This window comes from Propithecus coquereli, unplaced genomic scaffold (genome assembly GCF_000956105.1).
Source record: "Propithecus coquereli isolate 6110/MARCELLA unplaced genomic scaffold, Pcoq_1.0 Scaffold10, whole genome shotgun sequence".
NCBI lineage: Eukaryota > Metazoa > Chordata > Mammalia > Primates > Indriidae > Propithecus > Propithecus coquereli.
In genome coordinates this window covers 1,120,390-1,139,324 of record NW_012133858.1, presented here as the reverse complement: position 1 = coordinate 1,139,324, position 18,935 = coordinate 1,120,390, and the positions used below count along the sequence as shown (strand labels likewise).

The window sequence follows — 18,935 nt, the reverse complement described above, 5'->3', positions numbered from 1 at the left end:
AAAATAGTATAGGGAAAGGATATACTGTGAAAGGGAAGGAATGACAGAATTCTGGCGAATAACCACATTTAATGGTAGAGGAAGAGGAAACTTTCAAATGAACAAGAGTAAGAAAATGAACAGTCATGAAAAGAGTCAAACCGAAAGTTTCACAAAAACTTGGTCAAGAGAATGGTCAATAGGATCAAATATAAAAGGGAAGTCAAGAGACTGAGAAGTGACTATTAGATTTGGTTGTTAGATTGTTGGTGACTTTAGCAAGAAAAATTTTAGTGGAGCAACATGGGTGGAAGTCAGGTTGTAGTTAGTCCAGAATAGTGAATTGGAATGAAGAATTTGAAACAGTGAACATTGATGACATTGATGACTCTCCCAAGAACCTGGACACAACAAAGTGGTAAATGAGGGTAGAGTTGAGGAAGAGACTTTAGGATGTTTTTATGCCAAGGGATTGAAGACTCAAGAGGGAAAGGCTGAACACATAGGAAAGAATGATGGATGGAAGGAGATTGGGAACATGGAAGCCTTAGGACCCCTTGGGAAGAGGGACATTTCCTCTGAACTAGAAGGAAGGTTGATTACACATATATATGAGTAAGGGAAAAGGACAGTGGGAGGTTGAGGAAAGACATCTGATATCATAAACTTATGAAGCACAAAGCAATTATCCTTATTTTGGGTGGAGAGAGTTGTCTAGGAGAATATTGAGAATAGTGGAATAGCCATTGTAGGTTTTGGAAATGAGGCCACTGCTGAGGTGGTAGACCATAAATACCTAAAGTCTTTCATCCCATGGTTTTATGATTTTCTCTGATCTAACCCATAGACACAGTTAAAGGGCAGAGAAGATGGGTGGTAAGAGTCCTGGTCCTAGGCTGGAGGTTTGTCAAGCAGGTATGGCTAAAGGATGAGTGGTTGAGGAAGTTAATGGTCCTGGTGAGAATCGTTGTGATGATGCAACTTGGAGACTGGAAAGGCTGGAGAAGGAGGTATGAAGTCTGGTAGGTGTGCTGCCTGCCAGAGCAGGGGTGGGCCAGGCATTGGTAATCCTGTGCAAATACAAGGCATAAAGTAGTAAGGATGGAGGAGGTTCTCAGAAAGGAAAACGGGAATTTAGAATCACAAAATTCTGGGTTGTGAAAGAGCCTGATGTGTAACCCTAGAAGCAAATGGCCAAAACTGAGTAGGGGTAAAAATCTGTAAGCGATTATGGCAAGGGTGTTGGGTAGGTTTTCCTTGGGAACATTGAAGCCATCCAGGATAATGGTAGGACAAAGTAGAAGGAAAACAGGGAGCCTGGTACCAAAGGCTGGGGAATCTGGGACATTGACCACATTGTGGCCACACAGAATGGTAAAAGTTAAGATAGCTGGATTTGTAAATTTTGGTAGTAAGGGATTTTTGTATAAGATAGGAAGAAGCAATGGTGCAGAAGTGAGAAACTGGGAGAACGTCTCCTGACCCTTTGTAAAAATCTGTGTAACATGGGAGAATGGGCAGCCTCTTGTGCAGGGAAAGAAGTGTCCTCACGGGAGTTTTACTGAAGTCCAGGAAGTGGCAATAATATTCAGCGAAAAGACTGAGGCTGCAGGGGAGTTTATAAGGAGAGAACGATTCCAGAGAAACCTTGGAAAGATTGGGAGTGAGGGGAACTGTGTGTTGGGGTGGGGTAGGGGGAGATTTGTCAGAGAAACAGACAAGTGCAGGGATCTGGGGGTGTAGAGGAGAAAAGGCACTTAGGGCAGCGGTGAGGGATGACGGGAGCAGGCCTGAGCAGTGTCGGGCTCTAAATAGAAGATGGTTGCCAAAATGGTAGTATTTTTACTCCCCTGGCAATGACGTTTTTCACTGTAAATATCACTAGGTTGTAGGCCCAGGTTTTATGATCGTCCCTCTCCCTCAACTCCTGACTTTTTTTGGTTATATGTACGCCAGGATATATCCCAGGATAACACACTCTTGCTTTTTCTTGGGCATCATTATCACAATCAGTCAAATGAAAGAACAGTCCCCTTTGATTGATTCAAATAGCAGGAAAATTGAGTTCACATCTTTGTTGATGGACCCACATGACTTCTAAGCTGTGGAATTTTGAGAAGCAATAAACTTTTTTCTTCTCATTTTTCACTGCACTATCATGGATTCATACTGGGTATTGTGGTGACATGACTGTGTGATTGCAACAGTAAGAGGGTGAAGATGCAAACATTTAGCAGTTATTAACATGTAAAATAACACAGACAAGAAAAATTTACTGAAGCAAATCATCAGGACTTTTGCTGTGAGACCAAACCTCAAATTAACAAAAAATGACATTGAACAGAACAAACTAGAACAAACCAGAATGAGTCTGATGCATATAATCCACTTTTCTGATTATTGATTTTGGTGACCCAGTGTCCTCTAGTTCATAGTTCCATCATAAGCATTATATTTTATACCATTTATTAGAGTATATTTTTAAAGCTTAACAATCTGTTTTAATTACACTTAAATGTCTCTATGGATAGGTTTAATATTTATTTATACTTTTTTAATCAATAGAAAAACATTTCGATTATATCTTTGGAAACATATTTGTAGAGCTCACAACACAGCTGAAATTATGTTGCTTTCCAAAATACCCCTTTGAAAAAGTGCTTTACTTTGCAGAATTATAAGCCAGAAAGTACTATGGCATTAAGTTATTGCAAAACATTGTGATTCATCCAGTAAAACATGGCTATGGACTTCATGAGCTTCTTATATTTAGCCATGTCCTCCACCCTCATAGAGAAGTAATCTCTGCATTGTTCATGTACCTTGAGGTTACTAAATGAGCCCCTACCCAGCAGCCAATCTATGGAGGACCCAATTTTATACCATCTGGACTGCACTTATCTCAGATAATCACCCTTCTACCATCTCCCCTCCTCTCCATGCTTGGAAAGATGCTTGCTCCCTCTTCTGGCCTTATTTCGCTAGGGAAGATGTTGGTTAATGGAGGACACATTCTTTGTCATTCCACATATTGAATTGACCTGCTTGCTCGAAGTGCCTAAAATCATACACCTGGCAACACTTATCCCCAGGATTCATGTTGTCATCAGATAGGGCCGGCCATGGTAGAATATGGCCCTAATCAATCCTGATGGGAACTGGACCTACTGTGGACTTTTCCCACTCCAATCCCAGATAAATCAATCTTATGTTCCACAGTACCTCTTCAGGAAGGAGCACAAGGCCTGTGTAGACAAATGACTGTCCCACCCAATTTTAGCCAAATGTGGTTATTATGTGCTAACACTGTACAGTACATGAAATGAACAGTTTACCTTGGGCCTATGACTTCATCATCAACAGGAGTTAATCCACTTGGTGATGATAAAAGTCCCTAACATCCGCTCTCAAGGAGTATAGAATACTGATCTTTCCTGGCTCATTTGCAGAGATGCAACAGGACTTCACAACCAAACCAATTAGGGCTATGCAAAACCTCAGAGCTATTCATACTTATTCTAACTTAGTTGCCGCTCTCTAATTTTTAAAATCAAAGCAAAGTTCTCAACACCTGAGCATCTCACCGCTATGTCCTCTTGGATTTGCCGTTGTGTTTGATTATTTAAAGTCAATTGGTCACTTGAATACCATTAACAATCCTATTAAAAGAGGCTAGCTGTTATATTTTTCCCCCTTCTGCTTTTGCTTGGTAACTTAATGGTTCTAAACCTTGCTCCCAGTTGTTTATGGGCTGTTTCATTTGCTACCACCCCTCTCTCCTTTTCATTAGTCTCTTCAAGGATTTAGGAGTGCTAAGGTACCCAATGTGCTATTATTAAGCTCTTAATAAACATTTATTGAGGATGGTGATATTTACATTTTTAATGTCCCCAGAATCCAAAATTTTGACTTGGATAATATTTTGAATTTTAGGGCTTAGATTGGGCTAACAGTATCATTATGGGGTTCTTGGTCAGGTCTCTTCATATGCCAGGTCTCCCCATGTATCAAGTGAAGCAGAGAATAAAAACCAAATACCCTCTATCTGGTCCATTTTGGCTTAAAAAGAAAAAAAAAAAAGGTCTGGGAGGGCCATTTTGCAATAAATATAGGTTATTATTTTCTTAAGCAACCATTAATGCTGAATGAGAGAAAACATTGGTACATGCATGTACCAATTCCACATGCACTTCAAATTCAACATTTAAAGTCAGCCGTCCCCATTTTGAGGACTGATAGTTGATTTGAAGGAGCCCTTTGAGAATTTGATTCTACACCCCTTTCTGGGGACTCAGACAGCAGCTCCTGTTCTGCCCCTCCCCTGCATGGAAGCAGACACTCTGATTCCCATCTAGCCATTCTCAGGGGGTTCATTTCTCAGAGCCCTAAGTGGGTGACCAAATAGGTAATCCCAGGGCATTTTGGGGAACAATTTTGGGGGAATATATGAGCTTTCTTTGCTTTAGAGTGGAATTTCATCAGTGCCAGGCTAGCCTAGACCACAGGATTATAACCACCTTTGTGGTGGCTGATAGGCTGGGAGATAGTCGGAGAGGTCCACGCTTGAGCAGCGTGACACTGACTGAGAAGAGGAGTCAGTATCTCAGGCCTTCTGGAATTGACTGGCGAGGAAAGCCCAGGGTGGGGAATATCGCCAGAGAGCCCCCCACGTGTCTCCTGACTGCAGCCACATACCCATGCTCCTGAAGGTGATGCTGTAAACGAAAAGGGTCAGAGTCTAAAGGGACATGGCAGCCATTTCATAAGTCTACATGGGCTCCTCGTCCGTTAGAACTGAAGTCACTCGTTAGTATGTAATGGTGGCTTCTCAGTCTATCCCCAAATAAAAATATATCTTATAAGTGTTACAAACAAAAATTTAAAAATAACCATAAAATAGTTTAAATATTTCATTATTTGGCTCAGAGTTTGGACAGTGAAGCAAAGTGCGGTTCTTTCCCTCCCTCACATTCTAACTGGAACGTGGTCCTTATCAAAGCGTAGACACCACAAGTGCACTGAGACTGACATAAAAGGCTATCTGCCACATTTTCTGATAAGGCAGGAATGTACTTTTCAAATCTCTTGAACATGGCCTTTCTCATCCACCACCACCATATTTCTTCACCTTGCTTGGCTAGGGGAAAAATGCTATATTTTAGGACTTTTCTTATGGGTCGACATCTCACTGGCTGTTGGTCCAATGTGTTGCTCACCCAGGGAGAGTGCAAACACACTGACCAAAGGCCTACTAACTTCCCCCCTTGCTCACTCAGTGCTCTCTGAAGGCAGAATTCATCAGCTGACTCACCCGTCACCCTTGCCACAGACACTGGCTTCAAAGGTATAGGACAAGATTTCAAAACTGTTCATAAGGATTATCAGGGAGGGAGGGAAGGAGGGAGGGAGAGAGAGAGAGAGAGAGAGGAAGGAATATGTAGGTGTTGCAGGTCATCAGCTCCCAATTTCTTATTGGAGGAGGTAACTTCAGCTCAGTCCCCACTCAGCCCAGCACCAGCCTCAGTTGTGAGGTCTGCCCAGAGGTGCTGCCAGTCCCTAGAGAAATTTCTGCAATGACTGAGCTTCCGGACAGAGTTCAGCCAGGCTTGAACCTGAGAAGAGGTGCCCTGTGAAACCCCTTTTTGTGGAGCACCAAAAATCTGCCAGCAGGTTTATTAGTTCTCCTTCCTCCTCTCCAGCTGAAAAGGAAAGAACCACTGAAAGTTCTAAATAACTGAAACAAAATAAGATTGGTTTATTGCTTCCGCTTGTATTAATATATAGACAGGGGAGAAGAGCAAGTTTGAGTGCCTGGAGTGACTGGTCAATGAGGCAACTCTGGAAGGGAGAGGAAGGAAAGGAAAGGACCAACTGGCTAAAATGAAATACATTTTCAAGAAGGGCAGCTCTTAGTGAGTGGTAGTGAGGGCCACTCTGCTGGGGCTCTTCCCTCCCCTCCTAGGGCTCCTCCCTTCTTCCTCTCCTGTACTGGTGGGCCCAGCCTGGTGTGCAATAAGAGTGAAGCTGAGCTAGAAATGTTTTCTGCTAATGCCTCATCGATTTAAACACAGTAAGTTTGGAGCATAGTTCTACCTTTTCGTGAGGCTTTTCTCTATGATGACTTTGTGCTCTTGGACTCTGATATTGTAAATAAAGCAGATAACCTTCACTTCAGTTGCATACCTAAATGAAGATTTAGTAAATTTCATTAAGGTAATCCTCAGCTCAACCCCCACCCTGCCCAGCTACTGGATTTATAAGTCAGAGTTCAGTACAGTGGGAGTTGGAGTCCCAAATGAATAGAAGCCAGAGCCAGAAAGTCTTCTTGGATTGCGCCAGTCTCAGAGTTTGTTCTTGATTTTGATTTTCTATGCTGGTATATGGAGTCATCTTGGACAGGTCTGCAGGGATTCCAGGGAAAGAGCATGGGTAAACTCACCTACTTGGATATCTAAGTGCATGTTAGTTTGCATTTCCAAATCTGCTTCTATTTTGGATAGTACACTTTTACAAAGCTTATTAGAAAACTGGTCTAAAAGAATACATGCTTTAAAGAGCACTAAAAAGCATGAAGTAAAGAGGAGGTCTTCAAACCTCAATAGCAACATTTTCTGACACAGGCAAGAGATTTTTCTCTCTTTCAAAGGACATTATCACAGCCAGCTCTCAATAGATAATGATAATAGGGGAGAAATGCAACTCACAGACGAGCCCCAAATTTCACTGGAGCACACATTCCATCCTCTTACCTTACCTAACCTTCTCCCACTTGCTCACATAGACATCTAAATTTCATCTCCTCATCCTTCCCTTGACCCTCTTCTGGAAAATGGACAAATTAATAAACGGTCAAAAGGCTGAAGAAAGAGAAGTCAGAGGCCAAAATAAGCCCAAACTTGATAACCTGTGCCTGGAAAATGGCAAGTTGGCCCTGTAATAACTTCCAGATGAGTCATGATGTTTTTTCAGACACCAGCAGGTGAACTGATGTCATTCTATTTGCCTCCCACTTCTTCCATCCAGAATCACTGATCTCCGCTGGGGCTGGTAAAAACAGCTGGTCGAGGTCTCTAGTCTCTGGCCATTCTTAGGGATAGTCATTTTATTCCTAAGTGTAACCCCTTCTGGTGTGACCCATGTGTTTTCTGCCAACTCCCCACAAAGAAGGCCAGGGGAAATTGTCTGGGCGGGACTTCTGATAGGGGACAGCAGGACCTTGGAATCTGTCACTGTGGATGAGGGAGGCAGGTGGTCCATAATGGGGAAAGGAGGACTGAATAAGATTAGGCTCTGAGGTCTTCCTGGCCTAGACCTATGGAAAGGCTTAGAACCCCCAGATGGTCGCTCTATTTTTGAAGAAAGAAGGTTGTCCCCAGATGGCTCTGTCTCTGATGTGCGCTTTCTGCATTGCACTGTTGCATCCTGGGAGGAGAGCAGGTTAGACAAGCCTGGTTCTGGAGAAAGGGTGGGTCCCTCACACACGCAGGATGCAGTGGCACCCATTGGCAAGGACTTAGTGGCTCCTGTATTTTGCTTTGGTTTCTCTCCCTTTGGGCTTTCCAGGGGGCAGGGAGAATCATCTTTGGCAGGTTTCTCAGAGGTCCCACTAGTTGAGCTGGGTTCCTCTTGGCTTCTCTCCAGAGGCTGAGTCCCACTCTCCCCTGAGCTCTGAGAGGGCAGGGGCAGTGGGATCTGGGTGTACTGAATCTTGGGTGGGATAACTGGGACTGCCCTGGCCTGGCACATTTTGATCATGAAGGAGGTTCTCACAGCTGACACACTCACAGGAGCTGAGTTACGGCGGCCTGTCAGGGCATGAGCAACAATGTCCAGGTCCTGGGGGTCCTGGGAGTAAACCCTCCAGGGGTCTGCTTTACAGTGAGATGAGGTCACCCATGTGGCCTTTGGGTCTTCCGGCTCAGATTGCTGCATTCCAGGTGAACTAAATGAGGCCACATTCTCAAACCGGAAGAGTTCAGTGATGGGAACGGCAGAGTCCAAGTTGAGGGAAGAGGGTCTATTTTTCCCTTTTGGGGGCCCACACTCTGTGCTCTTCAGCTGTAACTTTGGGGGATGCTCTCCTGGTAAGGTGCTGTCCTGCACGCTAGATGAATTCTCCTCACTGCTCTCCGGCCCAGGAGTAATACCTTGCTTAACTGGAGGGTTGCTGTGCCCCAGATGTGTCCCCAGCTCCTTTCCGCCTGCTTGGCTGATGGGGCTGGTTTCTGTTGGCTTGGGTTGCATAACACCTGGTCCCTTCTGGCTGGGAAGAGCCTCTTCCCCTTTCAGGCCAGAGAACTCTCTGAAAGACCTCATGGCTTTCTCATCCCATCCAATAATCTCTCTCCTGGGTGCCAGGGGCTGCTGAGGGTTAGAATTCCTCTCTGTTTCAAGATCAGCACAACTGCTGGAGGAGGGAGCCTCGAGAGTCCACTGACTCTTAAATGTGGGCTTGCTGTCTAAAGAATGGCTCTGGCGAAGGCTGGGCCTGTGGGAAAGCCTCTTCTCCAATCGGTGGCCCTGGGGGCCCTGCACCTGGGCCTCATGCCCATCTTTCAGGGTTGGGGAGTGCAGAGGACTTGTCACCCACTGGGGCTCCTCCCAGGGCTCCACCATCTCCAGACCATGCTGGGCAATGTCTGTCACAGTGTCGTCTTCGTCACAGTCTGAAGGCTCCTGAACTGAATGGGCTACATCCCCTTCTCCTCGTGGGGAGACCTCAGTCTCCCTTGTTGGGCTTGGTAAACGAGAGCCTTTTCCCTCGGGAGCAGCATTCTTTGAATTTTGCTTTTCACTTTGTCTTGGAGCAGCCTCCTCTCCCTGACACAGGCTAGGGATCTCAGGGCTGTCTTTGAACTTCGGCGGGTGTATATGGGGATTTGTCCTCAAATTCCTGGATGGGTCTTCCCTCTCAGGGCCGCCCTTTGACAGCACGACTCGAGGTGCCTCCTCCAAAGGAGTTGGAGGGGGAGGAGCAGGTGGGAGTGGAGGAGATAGTTTCCCTGGGGCCCCCACGTCCACCCTGGCTTGTGGAGACATGGTCTCTAACGGAACTATTTCCAGAGGAGCCAGGCTGGCAGGGTCTGGGCGCAGGCCCAGCTCTAACTCGGATCTGTGGAGGCTGCTGCTTGGCTCCAGCTTCTCTCTATTGGCTGCCGTGGAAGTGCCCTGTGTGCTCTGATTGGTTGAGTCCCTAGTCCACTCCTCCAGAGGGGCGGAGATGGGGGCGGGGGCGGAGCCACAAGGCAAGCTCCCAGGAGGCTCTAGAGGAGCAAAGGCCACAGGACTCGACTCAAGAATTGGCTGAATTGGGCTGATCGTCACAGAAGGTGGTGGCAACGAGGAAAGCTCCTCCTCAGATTCGATGATTTTCAGCTCCTGTTGAATCTCGGGCCAGATCAGGGCGTTGGTCAGATCATCTTCATCCTGAAAAACATCAATAAACTGATTATTTTAGAACAAAGGAGTCTGGGCACTGACATCCGCACTGTTTTCCAGTGAGAGGGAAGGGACTAGCGCAGCGCAAGCCTGCGCCACCTCAGCAAATAAAGGATGCAGCACCAATAACCACTGTGGTGTCTGAGCGCTTACCATGTACCATAAAATACTTTAACAATACTTTAATACTTTATCTTCTTGTTTAATTCCCCCAGCAACTCTAGGAGATAAACACTATCATAATCACTTCCATTTTATAGATGAGGAGGCCTCGGTGCAAATAGATTAAACAATTAACCTAAGTCATACAACAGAAGACTGGGATTGAAATTCAGTTCTTTCTACACCAGAACATAAGTGCTTAATCCCTGTGCACTGTTGCCTTATAAAACAGACAGAAACCCTAGTCTTATTTAACTTCAGGTTTACTAGAAGGCACACAAGAATGAGATTCTCTCAGTAGAATGACAATGTTCACTTTTACCCCGACACCTGCTTTCCAAATAAATAAATGTAGTTCTTTCTTCTTATTACCAAAGAAATACATATTCCACATGGAAAAATATTTAAATACATATTAAAATAAAGGCATATAGAAAAATAGCAAAATCACTGTTAACACGATGGGGGTTGCTTTTCTGTGATTGTTGAACTGCCTTCTCCCCCATCTTGTTTGCTGCTCTGTCTCTCCCCTCAAGTACAGCTTCCCTTTTCCCTTCTCCACTCCTCCCTTTCCCTACACAGAGCCCAAAGCTGTAGACAGGAAATGGATGGAGGCCTAGTCAGAGCCAGGAAAAAAAAATTTCAGTTCCTTCCATTTCGTGCTTCAAGGCCTAATTCTGTCCAAAGCAGAAGCAGTTTGGAGATGCATTTCCACCCACGGGGGCATAGGTCCTTCTGAGAGGTCTGATTTGCTGCTGACCTCTCACCCCTTCCCACTTGGCTCTAATCACATGTCATTTCATATTACAGTTACTTTTTATGTTTGCCTTACCATTCCCAATGGACCGTGAGCTCCCTGATGTCAGGGATTGTGTTTATTCATCTTTGATTTCTCAAGGCCAAATGGTGCCTGGTATACTGTGAGTAGGTGCTCAATAAAGAGTCAGTTGAATTGCAATGAATCTATTGTTTTCTTTTGAGTTATTTCTTTCAGATAACTCTGCAGGATTACTTGGTCAAAAGTAATCTGATTCTACTGTACTGCATTTATTTGTGTACATTTCTATTTTGCCTACTAGACTGGGCCCTCCTTGAGGGCAGGGTCAGAGTCATCTCTTTACTTTCCTCAGCACCTATATTAATTGATCTCTTACTAAAAAATCAGTAAATTTGGATGAATAAATGACCATTTAAACTCCTCTCCACTTCACTCTGCCCTCTCAGTAAGTGGACCCACAGTGCAACTTTTTGCTCAGACCAGAAACCTATGAGGTGCCTTTGACACTTCCTTCTTCCTCACTCCTTCTCCAATTCTTCACTAAGTGTTATTGATTCTATCTTCTAAATGGCTCTTGCATCCTTCCACTTCTGACCTCGTGGCCCCACACCAGCCCATGCCACCATCTTTTCTCACCTGGCTTGCCACATACTAGCCTCCTAATTGGCATTCGTGTCTCCTCTCCTGCCCTTCTCCAAGCCATGCTCCTCACCCTTTAAACACAAAATTCTGAACATCTCATATACTTTCCCACTGCCCTTAGGTTAATCCCCAAATCCCTTCCACGCTATCCTGGCTGACGTGACTCCTGTGTCCCTCTGAGTTTCATGTTCTCCAGCCCAGCTATCCTGGCCTTGTTCCCATTCCTTGAAATGTTTTATGTTCTTTCCCATCCCAGATTCATGGCACATCTTATTCTTTCTGCCTAGAATTCTCTCCCTTTCTATCCCTCACCCTACCCCTTTCTTACAGCTAAGTTCTCAACCTAAATACCTGTTCTCCTGAGAAGCCCTCCCTGGCCCCAGTGGTACCCCCTGCCACTAGGTTGGGTCCTCCTACTATATGCTTCCACAGCACTCCAAGCTTCCATAGCACCCTGGAAATTACTTGTTCGATATCCTTTCCCCTACTAGGGTGTTAGCTCCAAGAAGGCAGGGATGGTGACAGTCTTGTTCACTACAGTGACCTCGCTGCTCAGCATCATGCCTGGCACAAAGTGGGTGTTCACTACATGTTTTGAATGAATGAATGAATTGATACCTTTACTTGTTCACTTGAATCCACCCTGGTTTCTTTCCAGCACTAACTTTATCCACTTCTCAAAGCAATGGCATTCATACTTGGGCCCTCCACATAAGAATCTAATCCCTGTATGAATCTCTGCATTCTTTCCCTTAAAAAAATGCAAACACATCTTATAAGGACCCTCACTCAGCCCTCTTGAGGTCACCATGTCACCCAGCTTGGCTCTAACTCCCAGCACATGGTCCTTTTGTGCATGTCCTAAAAACCAAGTCTCTGGAAGCAAGTTAAAAGGCAAAGAGCTTCCTTTTCCCCTTTGGCACCCTCCCCTGATCACAGAGCTGCCTCCCAAATGCAGGACTCTCCCCGTGGTGTCCCTGGAAAACCTCCTCACACCTTCTATTTAAAGACATTCCATAAAAATCTTCTTGGAAAATTCTACCTCTAAAAAGTGGACAAGGTTCAGTAAGCTCTTGCATTGTATTTTAACTTCTCCAGAAGTCACAGCAGGAAGAAATGTATCCTGGAAATCTTTCAGGTTCTAGAAACAATCATAGACAACTGGTCACCCAATATGTCTGGAAGAAGAGGGCTGGACCCTGTGAATGATCATCATATTGGGGACTGGGATGACAAGCAGGTTTTGTGCTGCTTCTGGGACTGAATGTTGTTACATTTCGAGGACATGTTACTGGTTTATGGTAACCTCAGGTTAGAAATATTTAGAGTTGAGTCTGTCCTGATGAATCTGAGCTGGATGTTTCCCCCCTATCACTGCAGGACTTCAGAAAAGTCTACTGCAAAACAAATCCCAGACCCGATTAGAAGTTTGTCACTTGAACTCTCTTTGGCAGAAACTAATTGTTAAAAAAAAAAAAAAATTTTTTTTAAAATCTACTTTAAATTGTAGCAAGAGCCCTTGGGAGGACTACCTGGCTGGAGCAGGCAGTGAGTCCACCTTACCATCTCATGGAGAAACACAGCTTCGGCTCTGGCCCTGGGGCTCTCTGGCAGAGCACTGGACTCCTCCTGGCCAGCCTCTCGTCCTTCCTCCACCACCTTCTCTGGATTTGGCCTCTTCTCTAATTCGCTGGAATGTTGAGAGCCCAAAGAGACTTCCGAGGTTTTCTCCTCCAGCTGGGTGTCTGGCTCCAGGGAAAGGCTTTTGCCGCATTCTGCTGTCCCCACTGCTTCAGGTACTGGCTTGGCATCCTCAAGAACTGCCTTCTTAGGTACAGAGGCTGCAAGGAACATGTGAGTTACCAGTTAAAGGAGACTTCATTTCAGGAGAGACTGTTCCCCACATAGTCACTGTCCTGTCTCCTGATCCTGCTTCACAAAGATGGAGGAAATTCTCGCAGCTCACTCACTGCCTCATGCGTTTCTTTTTTTTTTTTTTTTTTTGAGACAGGGTCTCACTCTGTTGTCTGGACTGGAGCTCAGTGACATGGTCATAGCTCACTGCAACCTCCAACGTCTGGCCTCAAGCAATCCTCCCACCTCAGCCTCCCAAAGTGCTAGGATTATAAGTGTGAGCCACCAAGTACGGCTGTCCCATACATTCTTTACTCCTTTCTCCTAGTAATGTCCTGGCCTCAGGTCCCAGAGTCACAGATTGTCAGAGATGGGAGGGACCTCTAAGGTTATCTAATCTAGTGGTTTTCAACTAGGGGCCATTTTGCTCCTACCTCCCCCACCCCCCAGGGGACCTTTGGCAATGTCTGGAGACATTTTTGGTTGTGACAACATTGAGAAGGGGGAGTACTACTGGCATCTAGTGAATAGAAGCCAGGGACGCTGCTAAATATTCTCCAACACACAGGACAGTCCCCACATTAAAGACTTATACAGCCCAAAATGTCAATAGTGCTGAAGTTGAGAAATCCTGTTCTAGCCCAATCTTTCACTTCACAAATAAATAGTCAGGCCCTGAGAAGTCAAATTCTGTGCCCAAGGTCACAAAAATCTATTATTCACACCTTGCTGCAAAGATGTCTTATAATTATGATTGGCAGCTTCTTGTGTGACTCTTGCCAAGGGGGTTATCCACAGTCGATTTAGATACATTCCCGGTGATTTGGCTCTGATCTTAAACATCTATTGAGATCAGGAAGAGGAAGGCAGATCTCAAGTTTGGCCTCTATTGCCTTGCATGAAGTAAGGCCCCATTTCATTGCATAAGGAGCTTTTCACAGTATGCAATAAAAATGAAATACCTAGGGTAGTGCTTGGCACATAGCAGGCCCTCAGTAAATGTTATTAATATGATTGACAGTGGAATTAAAGAAACCTAGGTTCAAATTCTAGTCTCAGTGAAACTTGTAATCTTGGTACAAAGGCATCATAATACTTGCTTTGCAGGGCCCGTGTGAGGATAAAGTAGAAAATGGAGAAAAAGCACAGTGTCTGACATACAGCACAAGCTCAGAAAAGTTTATTGGCTAAGAACAAACTCTGCTCATTGCCATCGGTCACACTGGTGACTTGACTCCGAGGTATCTCACCACAATGCCAGCCTTGCGCTCAGTCAGACCTAGAGCTGGCTTCCTGATGTCTGAATAATGCTTCAGAATTGATAGTAGGGCTATTTGCTTTTGCCCATTACTTAGTAGCCTTATTTCCTAAAATCCAGTTTTATCTTTGAATATGTAAAACATTTACAGAGTTTGAAAGTTAAGACTGTAGTCGTCCCTCGGTATCCATGGGCAATTGGTTCCAGGACCTCCCATGGATGCCAAAAGCTGTATATGCCCAAGTCCCTTATAAAAAATGGTGTAGAATTTGTGTACAATCTATGCAGAGCCTCCCATATGCTCTAAATCATCTCTAGATTGTTTATAATATATAATACCATGTAACTGCTATGTAAATAGTTGGTATACTGTATTGCTTAAAGAATAATGATGAGAAAAAAAGTCCGTACATGTACAGTACAGATGCAGTTCTTTTCTTTAATATTTTTGACCAGGAGTTGGTTGAATCCAAGGATGCTGAACCCATGGATACAGAGGGCCCACTGTCTATAAAAAGACCTCCTCACTCTGGTCCAACCACATGTCCGCTCTTCTACCACTCCCCCTACTGGGCCTTGCACTCTTCTGCTCTGGTCCTCCCTGTGGTTCTGATCTAATCTATTCTTCAAGACAACACCTCTTTGGAGCCTTTCCAGGCCTATCTGTCCTTGGTCACCCTCCATGTGTTCATCCCTGCTGCTTCACCCTGTTCCACACTCCCACTGTCTCTTATGGGTAACCACTTTTATTAGTTTATTTGTTCATTTTATTTATTTATTTATTTATTTAGATAAATTTATTTATTTAAATAAATAGATAGGGTCTCACTCTGTTGCCCGGGCTGGAGTGCAGTGGTGTCATCATAGCTCACTGCAACCTCAAACTCCTGGGCTCAAGCAATCCTCCTGCCTCAGCCTCCTGAGTAGCTGGGACTACAGGCACATATCACCACACCCGGCTACTTTTTCTATTTTTTGTAGATATGCGGTCTCACTCTTGCTCAGTCTGGTCTCGAACTTCTGACCTCAAGCAATTCTCCCACCTCGGCCTCCTAGAATGCTAGGATTACAGGGGTGATCCATTGCTCCAGGCCAATAATTTATTTTTGCATGGATACTTGTACTGTATATATTTTTATCTCCTACTCTTATTACATAAAATATACCAGATGATATATACGGTTGTTTGCTTCACATGTTCTCACTTAACATATCTTGAGGTCCATGTATGCCGTGTTAGTAGACAGGGAGATTGCTCGTTCTTTAGGATGTGGCCTAGTCTGGGTTCCCCTCAAAGCAGAGCCTGAAACAAGATCCTAGCAGCAGAGGGCTTATTTGGAAGGTGGTCACAGGAAGCAGAAACGAGGAAGTGAGACAGGCATGGAGGCGAAATCAATAAAGAGCATGGTGTTGAGCTGGTTACCACTGTGAGCAACCGGGCCTCAGCTCCTCCTCTGAGGAGCTAGGTAAAGTGTGCCCCACAATAATCCCTCCCAAGGGTATGAGGCCGGGCTGTTTATCCACTGATTCCTGGCCTGTATTAGTTGAGGGCTGCTCCAGTTAATTCTTCATACTTCTGGGCTGTCCTAAGCAAGGGCTGAGTGATGTTCTCCCTTTAGAAAAAAAGTCTGAGACAGAAAACTAGAAACACAAGGCAGACACTTGAGATAGGATGTCTTCTATGTGCACAGAAACTGTCCCCCACAGATGCGCAGGGGTTTGGAGGAACGTCATGCAGGGCCCACAAAGATATGGGCTCTGTAGGACTTCATTGTGTGGATGCACCCCAGTTATCCAACCAGTATTCTAATGAGACAGGCATTGCCAGTCTTCCACTATTACAAATGATGCCATGCTATGCTTACATCATTTTGTACTTGTGTAGCCATTTATTTAAAATAAATTCTTGGAAGTCAAACTTCTGAGTGAAAGGGTAAATGCATTACTAGTTTTTTTTTTAAGCTGGGTCTCACTCTATCACTCAGGCTGAAGTGCTGTTGTGCAGTCGATCCTCATGCTGCAACCTCCTGAGTAGCTAGGACTACAGGTGTGTGCCTCCACCTCCTTGTAGCTTTCCCAGACCACCCCCAGACCAATCTCTCCTTCCTTCCCATCTTGAAATTTTTAGCGTTATTACCTATGTGGTGCCCAATCATCAGTTTACCATTATCTTTCCACATTTATGTGGCTTCCGTCCTTGGGTAAGTTCCTCAAGAACAGAGGCAGTATCTAGTCCTAAAAATTACCTGCTAAGGGCCTATGAGTCCAACAAATTTTTGTTGATTGACAGATTTTGTGGCTGTTTCTAAGCTACAAAGAATCTGTACAGCTCAAAAGGGAAGGGCATTGTCAGATTCCCAGCATGGGACACATAATGCACAAACTGGGTGACCATGGAGGCAGAGACTGATAATTGTCCCCCAATATCCATTCTCTTCTTTATTTAGAGCTAGAACCTCTCCCACCACCCAAGTTTTAGCTGGGCGCATGGCTGTCCAGCTAGTGACAACATTTTTCAACCTCTCTGGAAGGTAGGAATGGCCATGTGAAATAAGTTTGGCAGATGGGATGGAGTAGAAGTGATGTGTGCAACTTCCGGGTGGCATCCTTGGGCGGAAGCTGCTTGGCTTCCTCCTCTTATCCCCCTCTCATGGGTGGGAATGTGGACATGGGAGGGCTGAGCCCACTTTGACCACGCGGATAAGGGTAACGCCCTTGGGTACAGCTGAAGGAGCCTGGAACCCCAGATGCTCTCCTGGAGCACAGCCTCCTTCCTCTGGACCTAGATGTAAGGTAGAAATAAACTATTTTATTTGAGTCACTGTATTTTTAGTTTTCTATGTTATAGCAACTTAGCCTATACCTGAACTAATAGAACCATGGGTTTATGAGATAGCCTTGCTCCTGGTTAAAAAACAAAACCAAACAAAACAAAATTTAAAAAAGGGCAAAACAAATTTTTGTAGGTAGAATCATACTTCAGATGCACTGAAATATAACTAGTTGAGAAAATTCTATTGTAAATTCTTTAGTAAAAGAATGAGGCAACTCCTAACATCTCTTAGAAAAATTACGGATTTTCATTTATCAAGTTTCCTTAAAGCTATGTGGTTATTCTAATTTTCCTCTAATAAGTATATTTAAATGGGGATGCAGAAAGTGTTTGTTGTAGCTTTTAAGTCAGCCCATAAATTCATCCTTCACTTTCAGAAGGATCAGGTTTGTGTTCCTTCTGAGGATTAGGTTAGCAAGTTATACCCTTGAATCAGGTAAAAGTCAGATAATCAATTATAATGGTTGCATTGATTAATCCTTTAAACTTTTCACTTGGAGCAATCAATGATCTCATTATCAGCACTTCAGTTAAAGTGTACTACTTCTTTGGTATCTCTTACCCTTTGGGCCATATTGGCATTTCACCTAGATTAGCCAAAAGTGGAGCATTGTTTTGACTAGAACAACTAAAAATTTTAATTAGGTAACCTGGAAAATTGTCTTTAATTCTTTTTCTTTTACCCACTGCTACTGCTCAAAGAAAGAAAAATATCTTATTAATGAAGGTGAAGTTCTCTATTTGGAATAATCATGGATGGAGATAGGAAGTTTAAGTTAACCCGCCCCCATCAGAGAGCAGAGTGCAGGGACCTGTTGTCCCTGAGCCTTTCAGCTGCTCGCTTCTGCCCCGGGTCCCAGGTCTACGTGGCCGCCCCGGACAAGGTCCCTCATTCTGCCCCCAGCACCCACTAGTCATGGCAGGAAGGCAGGCTGGAGCCTCCATTAGTGTCTTTCCCAGACCAATTTAACACAGACTGGGTATTCTTATTTACAGAGAGAAAGAGAGAGGGGAAAAAAGGATAATACATTGTCCCCTGGTCTATCTGTGGGGCCCAGTGACCCCCAGTTTTGAAGAGGATAACCGGTCTCCCAAAAGCCTTTGGAAACAGTGTTTTCCTCAAAGGCTTCACCTCCTCCCCTCCCCTTATCCTGCATCACCCACACCACCCATGGACCATTCTCCAGACCAGGCATCACTTGAGGCCTCTGCCTTTTGCTCACCTGTGCACCCATCATGAAGGGAAAGGGGAGGAAACAGGATTAACATTCACTGAGCATCTTCAGAGCCAGACCATGGGTAGATATTTTAAGGACATTGCCCCATTCAGACCTCACCACAGCCTTTGGGATAGGAGCCTCCGCTGTTGATGAGAAACAGGCTCCAAAATCACCCGCTGTCAAAATGCCAAAAAGTGGTAAAGCTGGCCTCTGAATCAGCCCAGTTGGATTCCAAAACCTACACACTTCCCACAGCATTTAGATGCCTCTCAGCCCAGAATGCCCTATGCCATCTTTTGTGTAGGGAGAAATCCTACCCATTTATGAAGGCCCACCCTTAATGTCACCTCTTCTAAATCTTCCCAGAACCCTCCTGAGAGGATTGCCTCTCCTTCATGCCTTTGCTGTCCCCTCTGAACACCTCTGTCATGACACGTGGTACTTTGGGCACCTAGGCCCTCCCTCATTCCAAAAAGCTGGAGGAGGCTTTTCTGCTACTTCCACAGGCTGACCCTGCGCTGAACTTCAGTGCAGAGTTTCAGTTTCCCTTCCTAGTGTGTGAGCTCGCTGGGGGGAACGGATCCTGTCTTTGTGACTCCACAGCCCACAGCAAACACATGAGGGAGCATGGTGGAGTGCTCACAAGTATGAATTTCTTTTTTTTTTTTTGAGACAGAGTCTCACTATGTTGCCTGGGCTAGAGTGCCGTGGCGTCATCCTAGCTCACAGCAACCTCAAACTCCTGGGCTCAAGCGATCCTACTGCCTCAGC

The 18,935-nt window shown here is 44.9% G+C and overlaps 1 protein-coding gene across 1 annotated transcript in view; it reads right to left on the bottom strand.

Moving 5' to 3' along the window:
* Nucleotides 1–6,045: 6,045 nt before the first annotated feature.
* Nucleotides 6,046–18,935, bottom strand: part of ARHGAP31 (Rho GTPase activating protein 31) — a 114,124-nt gene continuing 101,234 nt past the window's right edge. The window contains exons 11-12 of the mRNA XM_012642616.1: nt 12,563–12,840; nt 6,046–9,405 (exon numbers count right to left, since the gene is read on the bottom strand). Coding sequence (XP_012498070.1) covers nt 6,970–9,405; nt 12,563–12,840 — 2,714 coding nt within the window. The 3' untranslated portion in view covers nt 6,046–6,969. The remainder of the gene's footprint in view (nt 9,406–12,562; nt 12,841–18,935) is intronic.